Raw genomic sequence first — 12,002 nt, 5'->3', positions numbered from 1 at the left:
TTTGGTTCTGTAAGAAAGCTAAGTTTGAAATGTCTTCTGGAAAATTTAGCTTTTCATGATGCCTTAATGACATTACAAGAGATAAGAGTAAAAGTTACATTGGATTTGAATGTTGAATTCAGTGCAATGATCTCTGTAAAGGACAACAAATTGGATTAAATATTTTATTTTTTCATAAAGATATTATTCTTTTTTAGTATAGTTTGTAAGGTTTGTGGCAATTTTTTCACCTAGGTCAACTAAGAAAAAACTGATTATCATTCTCTGAATGAATAAGTCTATACATCAAACTATTGAAAGTGACTTACTTTTTTATAGCAACTGGAAACGGACTGTGTATGTGTGTATATGCACGTGCATATGCATGTACATATGGGCACATTCATGTGTATATATGCACATGTGTGTACTTAACATGTGGATTAACTAGATATGTTCTTAATAGGGGCTAATAGAGAAGTAAAGAGAATCTCTCAACCTTGATATTCATCATCTAAACACAGCTGGTTTTCTTTTGTTTCTGTCTGTTTGCTTGTTTGTGCCAGTCTTCAGGCTTGAACTCAGGGTGTGGGCAATGTCCTTAATCTCTGTTTGCTCAATGCTAGTGTTTTACCACCTTCAATCACAGCTCTTCTTCCAGATTTTTGGTGGTTAAGTGGAGATAAGTACTTAATATCTTTCCTACCTTGGCTGGTTTTGAACCACAATCCTCAGACCTCAGACTCCTGAGAAGCTAAAATGGCAGCTGTGAGCAACCAGCTCCTGGGTTAAACATGGATTCTTAAACCTAATAAAGCTCACCTGCCAACATGCTGAAATACAGATTCACATTCAGTAGATCTCAAGTGGTTTATAATTTTGTATTTGCAACATTTTTTCAGTGTTGTTGATGATATTGTTGAATTCTGGAAAACTGAATAAGAAAGAAACTATTATTTCCATATTTAGTTGAATTTTGCTTTTATTGTGTTAAGCGAGAATTTAGTTTGTAAAGAGACTCATATATATACATATAATATAAAAACTTTATTTCCATTAATGTGTGACTTTATGAAACTTTGTTGCTTTTATTGCAACCTTCTGATGACACATAGATGCAATATGGAAATGTTCTTGGGCAATGCTGTCCTGATCAAATCCTGAGAGTTGGGCCATAGGACCACAGTGGGTAGTCAGCTCTGAACTTCATTACACAGTCTCTGCAGTAAGTGTATTTTCCAGAACTCCTTCCCTCTGTAGATCCCTATCCATATGGTGAATGAGGGCCTTATTTAGAATTCAACGCTGTAGAATGACAGAGTCCTATCCATCTCTGAGAGAGCAGAGGACAGAGTTGAGGGCTGCCGGCAACTGAGCTCTTTATACAAGTTTATAGGAACAAACATACCATTTGCTGTTAGTGTGTACATTGTTGTAAACTTCTTATCATCAGTACTTTCACATGTTATATCTAAGTCCTTTTTTAAGTCCTCTGATATTTATTGATGTTGGTGGATCTCTTGCAAATTTACTGCTCCTGATAGACAGTTCCTAGGAAGATCTCACTCTAATTCATTCATTCACATATTCACATTTTCCCTGTATTCTCTGTTTTTGTAAATAGTCTAGTTATGTAGTCAGTTTTGATAAAAATTCATCTCTCTGTGTGCATATTTGACATGAAATCAGTGTTTCAACAATGATGGTGTGTAAAAATTCCAAACCCAGGGGATCCTACGACAAAACATGTATCTTAGGTCATAGAGAAGTTCACCATTACAATGCAGGCAGGGAGCAACTGGAGAGTTCTGTTGCGGGTCACTGGATTTGTCTCCATTGTGTGGATTTGTTAGATCTGGAACAGACACCAAAGAGGCATTGGACACTTAAGATCATGAACACTATCTTGATGTCAAGATATAGAAACACATTTATGTCCATGTATCTCCAGAACAGAAATACACATTTGAAATCAGTATTTCTTAATAATTCATCAAGTTAATGAGAACCAATCATGCCATTAGACTTTCAAGGTATTGGATCTTGCAAATAGTAAATAATTATGAACTTAAACTTCAACATCCAAGAAGAAAAAATAGTTTTTATTACTTACACAAAAATGTTGGTGTTTTGCCAACAACTTTTCATAAGAGATCTCATTTGCAAGGTAAGTCCTTTTAAATCATGAATTTCAAAACATTGCTGGACAAGTGTTACTTTGATAAAATGCAGAGTACATCAGCTATTCTGCATTTGTAATAAGTGCTAAGTGATGAGGAGCATATGTCTCATTTCAGGGAAAAATTAAGAAGAAATGTATATTCATATACATTAAGGTAAATGAGTGTTATATATTTATATTCAGTATATGTGTTTGCCTGTGTATGTGCTTTTCAAGAGAGGTTTTCCACTACTTGTCAAATGTTGACAATGCTTAATGTAATTTCTTCTTTTTACTTACCAAATTACCATGAAGATTTGTTGCACTAATCTTAGAACCAATAAAAGTGTCTGGAAATACTTCCAAGTAAGCTCTGTCCCTTCAATCAACTGTTTCTGAGATGGGAGTAGTGATGACAGCTGACTATCAATCATCCAGCGTAAGCACCACGCTGGAAGCTCAGGGATCATTTACTTTTTCTTTTCTGGTGACCCACAAACTTACACAATGAGGAGACTCAGTGAGAATTAGAAATCAGAAGGGTGCCTCTCTGTATGTGGGTAAGATGCTTGCTAGGACAGAGGTGAGAACTGAGAATACACTCTGAGGTAGTTCTGACTAGCATTCTACAGAATGCTACAAATGAGGATAAACTTTACAATAACTGTTCATAAGTGAATCGAAAGTATCCCTTTTGTTAATATACATTCTAGTCATAAATTTTGCCAGTGAATGATAAAATCTGGAGCTCAGAGCATCTCAACCTCTAACTGTTAGTTTCCCAGATGTATTTGAGAAAATCATGGTGAAACAGTTTATACCATTTGATGCAAATTCACACACATTTTAAACAATTGACAGGAAAAACAAAATTTTCTGCTACTAGTAGTGATCTAAATGCATTTATTTATAAGATTATAAGGGTAAACAAAGGAGGAGGCTGCAATGCTTGATAAGATATGTATGCATTATCCTGCCCATGTAATTGTAACCCTTCTGTACAGTATGTTCTCAAATAAAATAAAATAAAATTAAAAATAAATAAATAAATAAAAAAATAAAGGACAATGCCCTCTTTCTGACAGAAGCATAGAATTCCAATGTAGATAGATAGATAGATAGATAGATAGATAGATAGATATAGATGTATACAGGTGTATATATATATATAGATAGATGTATATATATATATATATATATATATAGATAGATGTATATATATATCACATTTTCTTGATCCATTCATCTATTGAGGGGCATCAGTGTTGGTTCCATATCTTACCTACAGTGAATAGTGTTGCAAGGAATACAGTTGTGCTGGTAACATTAATGTGGCCTTGTTTGTGGTCACGTGAGTAAATTCCCAGAAGTGGGACTGCTGGATTGTAGGGAGTTCTATGTTTAATCTTTTGAGAAACCTCCATACTGCTTTCCATAGTTGTTGAATTGCATTATGTTCCCACCATCAGAGTAGTATCTGGCCTCATCCCTTCCAACATCTATTATTATTTGTTTTCTTTTATTTGGGGGGGGGGTTCTGGTCGTGGGGCCTGAACTCTGGGCCTGGGCGCTGTCCCTCAGCTCTTCAGCTCAAGGCTAATGCTCTACCACTTGAGCCACAGCGCCACTTCCGGCTTTTTTCTTTTTGCTTATGTGGTGCTGAGGAATCAAACCAAGGCCTCGAGCATGCAAGGCAAGCGCTCTACCACTGAGCCACCTTCCCATCCCCATTATTTGTTTTCTTAATAATGGCCATTGTAACTGGGGTGAGGTGGAATCTTAATGTGGTTGTGAATTGCATCTCTCTTATGGCCAGAGATGTTGAACCTTTCTTCAGGTGTCTATTGGACATTCTTATTTGCTCTCCAGAATAGACTCTTAATTCTTTAGCCTAATGATTAATGGGCTGGTTATTTCTTTGAGGATTTTTGAGGGGTGCTTATGGAGCTTTAGGTATATTTTTGATATGAGGCCTTGTCTGTTGTATAGCTTGTGAATATCTTCTCCCAGTCTGCAAGCTTTCTATTTATCTTGCTGGCTATGGCATTTGCCATGCAGTAGCTCTGCAGCTTAATATGATACCATTTATCCATCCATTCTTTGATTCGTTGTGTTTCTCGATCTTTATTTAGAAAGTTTTCACCTGGGTAAAGGAGCCCTACAAATCCCTTTGCAAGAAAATGGAAAGATTTAGAATAAACGTAAATTACGTAAGCAGATCAAAAGAATCATAGGCTCTATAGATTCCTTCATTTGTAATAATTAGTATATGTCTAGTATAGTCCTTGCAGACAATCACAATAGATCAATAGCTATGTACATATCACCATATAAAATGATGCTAATCCAAATGAACTCCAAGATATAGAAACAAGATGTCTTTTTTGTTGTCTTTGTTGTGGTCTCTATACTGTATCAAGTTCCTTCTTTTTATTATATCTTTTTTAATTTCCATTTGGCTTATCCCTTGTAGTCACTGTTTATATTCTGGAACCATCATCTTTTATACACATTTATATGACTTGAGAAGAGAAGGAGAATAACAAAATGGTGAAACAAGGACACAGGGTGACCCAATGCAACAGTGATACTCACATGACACTATATTGGAAATGAACTTTATAGCTTCGGGGTGGGTGGGGGTGGAGGGATAGTAGGAGATGAAGGAATGAGTAACAATATTTGACAAGAAATGTTCTCATTACGTTGCTTACGTAACTGTAACCCTTCTGTACAGTACCTTTACAACAAAATTAAATTAAATTAAAAAGGATAAAAGAAAAATGCTATAAATCTTTACTTCAGTGTAATGAGTTTTAAAATCCATTATCTATCCTGTTAATCTTCCACACTGTATTTACACAACAAATTGCTCACAGAATTTCTTAAATCTGACCTCTAGAGAGTAAAGGGAGAAAGTGATCAAGATGTATTCTACTGCTATACTGACATGTTTTTTAACCTCTTTTTTAAACTATGTAAAGACAAATATAGGTATGTAATTCTGGTTATCTTTAATTAACATAAAATCTTATAATGTCTACCTTCCCAATCTATATTAACCAGTCTCTGCTTATTTGTCACAGAGACTTAAATCCCTACTTCTTGTCTCCAAGGATTCTTCTCTGTCATGGGGCAGAATATCACATCGTAAGAAGGAACATATGGAGAAGGAAGTTGGTGCTGATGCTCCAGAAGACCCCACATGGTCATCTGAAGAGCCTCCTTGTGGGAAGTGATTAATTCATTGGAGGTCCTGTTCTCAGAAGGGCTATATCTCCTCTCATGGAGGGAGTCAGTTCTCACAGTAGTTGCTTGTTATAAACCATATGTTTAAACTCTTTTAATTGCAGCTTGTTTTAATTTTTTTTGTTTTTCTGTTTATTTGGAGATAGGGCTTGAACTCTAGGCCTGGGCACTGTCCCTCAGCTCTTCAGCTCAAGGAGAGTGCTCTACCACTTGAGCTACAGTGTCACTTCCAGTTTTCTGGTAGTTTATTGGAGAAAAGACTCTTAAGGTCTTTCCTGCCTGGGCTGGCTTTGAACCTTGATCCTCAGCTCTCAGGTTCCTATGTAGCTAGGATTATAGGCGTGAGCCACCAGCACTTGGCTACTACTTGTTCTCTTTACATTAATACAACAAATTGTTCAACAGACAGGACAGGCCTCACCTGAGTAGAGACAGATGAAACTACTGCATCTAGAATTTTCTGTATCTAAAACTGAGTTAAACATTATTCAGAGCTTAAGTCAGTTGACTGATAAAGGAGTGTGTGTGTGTGTGTGTGTGTGTGTGTGTGTGTGTGTGTGTGTTGGATGCGGTTTACATAGAAATGCTCTTTAATGGGCTGATTGAGGAATAAAAAGCATCTCTCTACCCATGATACTCCTCTCCTCTCATAAATAACATCCTAAACCTTAAGGAAGCATATTCAGATTCCTAAGAATCAGTGAAGATTCACATTCAGTAGATCTAAGATGTTATTTGTAAGATGCTCTCAGGGATACTGATGATGATTCTGAATTCTGGACATATTCTGAATAGGAAAGAAAATAATATTTCATCCATGTTTAGTTGTGTTTGATTCCTTTGTGTCAAGAAGTAGTTTTGCTTAAGTGTCCCTTAAGTGTCATGCAAATATCTCCTTTTCTGTGGACTGAGTCTTACTGAAATTCTTGCTATGGTTAAAAGTTGCTGATAAGAAGAAGCACGTGTGAACATGGTCTTGTGCAATGCCTTCCTGGATATATTCTGAGAATTGGGCCCTGACCTCACCGGGTCTTCAGCTGTGAGCTCCTGTGATCACAGCCTCTTCAGGAAGTGCATTTTCCAGCACTCTATTCCTTCTCTTCTTTACTGTGGTTATTCTGAATGAGATGAAACCTCTTCTATTCGCTTATGAGTTTAGAAGCCTTAAGAGTCTCAATCCAGTCCATCTACAACCTGCAAAGAATCATGTGAACAGAGATGAGAATGTGGACAACTGAGAACTTCAGGCATATTTCTGGTTTTGAATTATATTTTTATTATCTGTGAGTATTACATAAAAGGTACATTAAACATGTCAGTATATAAATATAATGCATCTTGATCCATATTACCATTTCATCTTTCTACCCCAGTCCTCTCTATCCAACCCTTTTTTCTATACATATTTCCATATATAAAATATTTTCAGTTAATAAATGTGAATTTATGACCCTGAAAAACTGTATAGTATATGTAAGATCCCTTTCTCATTACTCTATAGTAAATATTGATGTAATGGGTCAGTGTGTATCGGAACCTGTTAAATATTGTCTTAAATGTATTTTATCTATTCCCAAATTCTCATATTTTATTTTTCTATGTGTGTATTTATTTGAACCTAGCCAGAATCCAAGGCTGCCTTGACCTTCTGAACTCTGAATAATACCTTGAGGTCTAGTAACTGAAAAAGATATATCTATGTCCAAACTTTCCAAAATTGGGTAACACATTTTTCTTAGTTTTGTCTTTGTATTTCCTTAAGTTATTATAATGTCATTGTTCTATTCTACTTTCAAGGGATGAGACCATGGCATTGACAATTAATAACCAATTTGATAATCACCATCAGAAAGAAATTAATTTTCTGATAATTAGATTGGATGTTTTGTTAACATGAGTATAAATAAGGGAGATTTTATTTTTGTTTTGTTTTGTTTTTGTCAGTCATGGGGACTGAACCCTGGGCTTGGGCACTGTCCCTCAGCTCTTCAGGCCAACTCTGGCGCTCTACTCCTGAGCCACCTTTCCAGCCCCAGAAATAAGTTCTTAAAGACATAATTAGCTGAAAATATCCCATGCTTATAAGAAATGGATGTTTAATGTGATGAACTAGCTTGTTAGTTCAAATGTTTAGATCATGGCACAATAGTGTACTTCAAATACAATTGTATCACGGCAATCAAAATTGTTTTTCAATGACTATTTTTTCTTTATAAAATTACTTTTCGAAAATGTTTTCAAATGTGCTGCTATGAGTTGCTTGATGGTTAGAAGCTTGCATTTAGAATTTCACTGATGGAGCATTCATGTTGTATAAACAAATTTACTGTTTAGATAAATAGGACATGCCAGGATGACATGTTGCCCAACGACATAATGGAGCTTGTCCCTAAAAGCAATTTGTTGTCTGAATCTGCAAGGAGGAATCTTGGTGTGCAGCAGAGTCGGTATGGGGTCATTATAGCATCCATAAACCAGAGCCTCACATCTTGCTGTTCTGGAGGCTACTACCCAGCAAGCCAAAGAAATGATACTGGAGAACCATTTTCAACCTTAAGCTTTACACAACTGTCCTTTCTAACTTCTTTCTCAGAGCATGATTTTGTTGCTTTCTTATTTCACACTTTGATATTCAAAGGATGCTCAACACACTGTTTGAAAGTGTTGAGAACTGCTTTGCCTGACTTATGTCTCACTTAGGTCTGAGCTTCATGTTATTTTAAGGAGTATTAAGATGTTTCTATTCCTCTATTAACTTATTTTTTTCTTTACCTCCTTAAGCAATGACAGGAGCAAGGCTTTTTTCTTGTTCCTTTCCTATTTCTGTTTTTCTTTATCTTTCAATATCTTCAAACAACTCCTTTTTTTAAATAAGGATTTTATTATGAAAATACTAATACAGAGGGGTTACAATATAACGAAGGTAATGAATACATTTCTTATCAATCATTGTTGCCTCCTCCTTTGTTTTCCCCTACCATCCTTTCCCTCCCATCTCCACAACTACACTCCCTTCTCTCTTCCCTCCACACTCCTCCCAGTCTAAATTGTAAAGTTCATTTTTCAATATAGTGTCTTGTACATTGTTGCAATGGATCAACCTGTATCCCTATTTAAACAATATGTTTTTTCCCTTCCGCTCCCCAAATTAAACCTGTGGAGAGCTGCAGGAGCTGACCAAAGATGGCGCGGCCGCATGGCGCGGCCACTACCAAAGATGGTGCTGCCTTCCGCCTTCCCGATGGCGAGTGCTCTCTGTGAAAAACAACTCCTTATATGGCTATGGCTTGGCTACTGGCTTGCTTCCATGTTTGCGACCCTATTGGTATATGCCACGTGGCACCTCGGGATTGGCCATCCAGGAGGCTTGTAACCGGAGTGCGGGTGCGGGGCATGGAGAAGCTAGCAAACAAGGTTCCTGAATAAACTGCTTTGAGAAGAATCCCGGGTCGTGTCTTCCTTGCTGGCCGAGGTGGTTGTGACATAAACCAACATCAAATACAGGGAAAACTGCTTCTTGAGTAGAGCCACCAATACAGACCTGCAAGGGGAGAGCTTTGTGGGCTGTAGGCCCAGCGGAGTGGGGTCTCAGAAGATATGCTCTGCTCAATATCCTCAGAGCCCTTGGCAGATGGATGAAGTATCTTATGAATCAGACCATGGCTGTAACAGGAATTGTGTAAATTTGCTATCTTATGTATTGCTACTGGCATATATATATATATATATATATACATATATACATATATATATATATACACATATATATACATATATATATATATATATGATAACTCATGGATGTATCTCTCAGTGAACTGGAAATTTTCCATTTTAATCAAGAAATTATATTTCAAAACTTGATGAAGAATTCTTTATAATCTGAAAACAAAACCTGTTTTTTATTATTATAATTTTTAATTGTGAAAATACCATACAGAGGGTTTACAATTAGATGGGCAAGGTAATGAGTACATTTCTCATCAAGCATTGTAGCCTCCTCCTTTGTTTCCCCCTAAAATCCCTTCCCATCCTCCCCCTGCCCCTCCACCCACTCCTCCTACCCCTCTCCCCCCCACCAAAGTTGTAAAGTTCGTTTTCAACATAATGACTTGTACATCTCATTTTTGCAATGGGTTCACCTGTATCCCTATTTAAACAATTTGGTTTTTTCCTTTCCCTCCACAAATTATACCAACATCAAATACAGTGAACGCAGGGGTTATACCGTGGGGAAGGGACATACAAAGCAACAAAGAAATGATCTTATGTGTTAGAAACAATCGCATGTAAGAAAAAACATTTGAATACATCTTAGGTTCATTTCCCTAACATCAACTTATCTGACCTTTTCTGCTTGACGCTGACATATACTAGTTATTGCAAATAAGGGAAACCATGGGACCTATGTTTCTTTTGGTCAGTCTTACTTCACTTAATATAATTTTTTCCAAATCTTTTCTAAAGCTTTATTGCCTTGCTTTTAAAACCTGGTTTGATATACCTAAAATGGCTCTTTCTTTGGGTGGGTGCAAATTGTTAGCACAATGTAAGTGAAACATGAGTATAGATCAGTGATTTTTATAGTCAGAAGGTGTGTGCTGCTAGGGATGAGCAGGAGGACAGAATGTTAGGGTGTGCAAATGCCTCCATGACCTCCCCCAATACATTCCAGTGACCTTAAAGTTTGGCTGCATCTGAGAAGTTGTGTAGAGTAGAGGCAGTTGTGCAGGTAGAGGCCCCAGGAGGAGCAGCTGGGGCAGCCCAGCCTCTCACTTCTGCTTTGCTGGGAGGCTTTTGTTATGACTTATATCACTGTGGGAGGATAATAATGACTCTGTTGACAGAAATAAGTTGCGGCATCTTCAGGCTGCAGGCTGCTGATGGTGAGAGTGAACTCTGTCCCAGATCCACTACCACTGAACCTTGTTGGGAACCCAGATTGCAAAGTAGTTGCATAACTGATCAGGAGCTCTGGAGCTTTTCCTGCTCTCTGCTGGTACCAATGTAAATAATTGGTAATGCCCTGACTGGCTCGGCAAGTGATGGTGACTCTGTCTCCCTGAGATGATGACAGGGATGGTGGCTGGGTCAACTGAGTGTCACATCTGGCACCTGACATTGGAAACATAAAAGCCATTAGCAGTTTAATTAATTCTGCTGTCCAAGTACTTCCATGAACAGCAAAGTAGCTCAGTTGAACACTGGATGAATAATCCCCAGTATCATCTTTCCTTACCTGCAATCCAGAGCAGCAGGAGCCCCAGGAGCTGAGCAGGGGCCCTCATGTCCATGCTGTGTGCTGACTGGAACTTCTCCTGCACAGGGTGTGAGCAGCCTATGAAGAAGTTCCCAGTGTAGTGGGCTGAGCTCTGGGCACATGCAAATCAACATGGCTTGGGCAGTACGAGTCAAAGCCGCAGGCTAGCAGATCTCAGTGACAAAGCACAGTCCTGAGGAACCCAGATGTCCAATGTGCTTGTAGATGATGTGTTTCTAGAGACAAGAAAACATTATGATTCTGTTGGCCTGGGATAAGAGTAGATTTTTTTTCCAGATCTGAGGACTGAACTGAGAGGGCCTGCACTTTCCAGGTAAGCACTCTTCCACTGAGCTCGATTCTCAACCCCAAATAGAATTTTTAACATTTTCAACTTATCCATGACTTGGTATGATTTCCTTCACTAAAATCAGTCACTCAAAGGCAAACATTTCCAAGGGAAAGTAATTTTAGAATGCCCCTAACTCTGGTATCAGTGAAGTTTGTGACACAGAATTCTTAAGAGTATTCAGGTTGTTTGCTTGAACCTTGTTATATGGTTTAATAATGATCATTAATACCCAGACATGTGTGCTATAAAAGTGATAATATATGTGTAGGTAGAAAGACAGATAGATGCATTGATAGAAAGAGAGAAGTGGACAGTTTTCAAAGTCTTTATTGGAAGGTAGCACTGAAAAATATAATATGTGCAATAAAGTGTCATGATCAGAGGTGTATGGACAATCCATTGGTGCATTCATTGGTGTCCTGTGAACTCATATATTTGACTGGATTGCTTCCCTTCTGAATATTCTTCCCTAACGCCTTCTTCTAGAACAGTTCACCCTCAGATATTTCTTCTTTAGTTTTAGGAAAATACCTGGAATCATATCTAGCTTTGTGGCTATTATGCATGTATGTGCCAGATATTTCTGAACTTTTAGAGGACATTTGTTTCTTCTATTAATGGAAATTTTTCTTTCTCAGAAGCTGAGTTATTCTCTAGACCGAGGACTCAACTCTACTTGAACTTCATTATGCTCCTTAAGCCTGCATAGTCCTTCAAGTTACATGTCTTTTAGGTCCTAAGTCAAGCAGATTTTTGTGTACTAGGCCTGGGGCTTGACTTAGTCTCTGAGCTTTTGTGCTCAAGGGTGAAAGTGTGCCAAATATGTCACAGCTTCACTTCCAACCTTTTGGTGTTTAAGTGGTGACAGAGACTCATAGTCTTTTGTGTCCAACATGAATTCCAACCCTAATCGTAAGATCTCAACCTCCTGTGGCTAGTATTATATGCATTACCCCAACAAAGCAGTTTTCACAAGTTGTATGTAGGAGATGTTATTCATA

The 12,002-nt window shown here is 37.7% G+C and overlaps 1 gene segment (V, D, J or C); it reads right to left on the bottom strand.

Annotated features, from left to right (window-relative positions):
- Positions 1–10,134: 10,134 nt before the first annotated feature.
- Positions 10,135–10,758, bottom strand: LOC122116709. The segment is given in 2 exon segments: positions 10,135–10,504; positions 10,629–10,758. Coding segments are annotated over 2 exon segments (363 nt in total).
- Between the last annotated feature and the right edge of the window lie 1,244 nt (positions 10,759–12,002).

Source organism: Dipodomys spectabilis, unplaced genomic scaffold (assembly GCF_019054845.1).
Source record: "Dipodomys spectabilis isolate Male_0828 unplaced genomic scaffold, ASM1905484v1 ptg000137l, whole genome shotgun sequence".
NCBI classification, from domain to species: Eukaryota; Metazoa; Chordata; class Mammalia; order Rodentia; family Heteromyidae; genus Dipodomys; species Dipodomys spectabilis.
The sequence above is the reverse complement of the archived record's forward strand: the minus strand, read 5'-3'. Positions and strand labels throughout refer to the sequence as shown.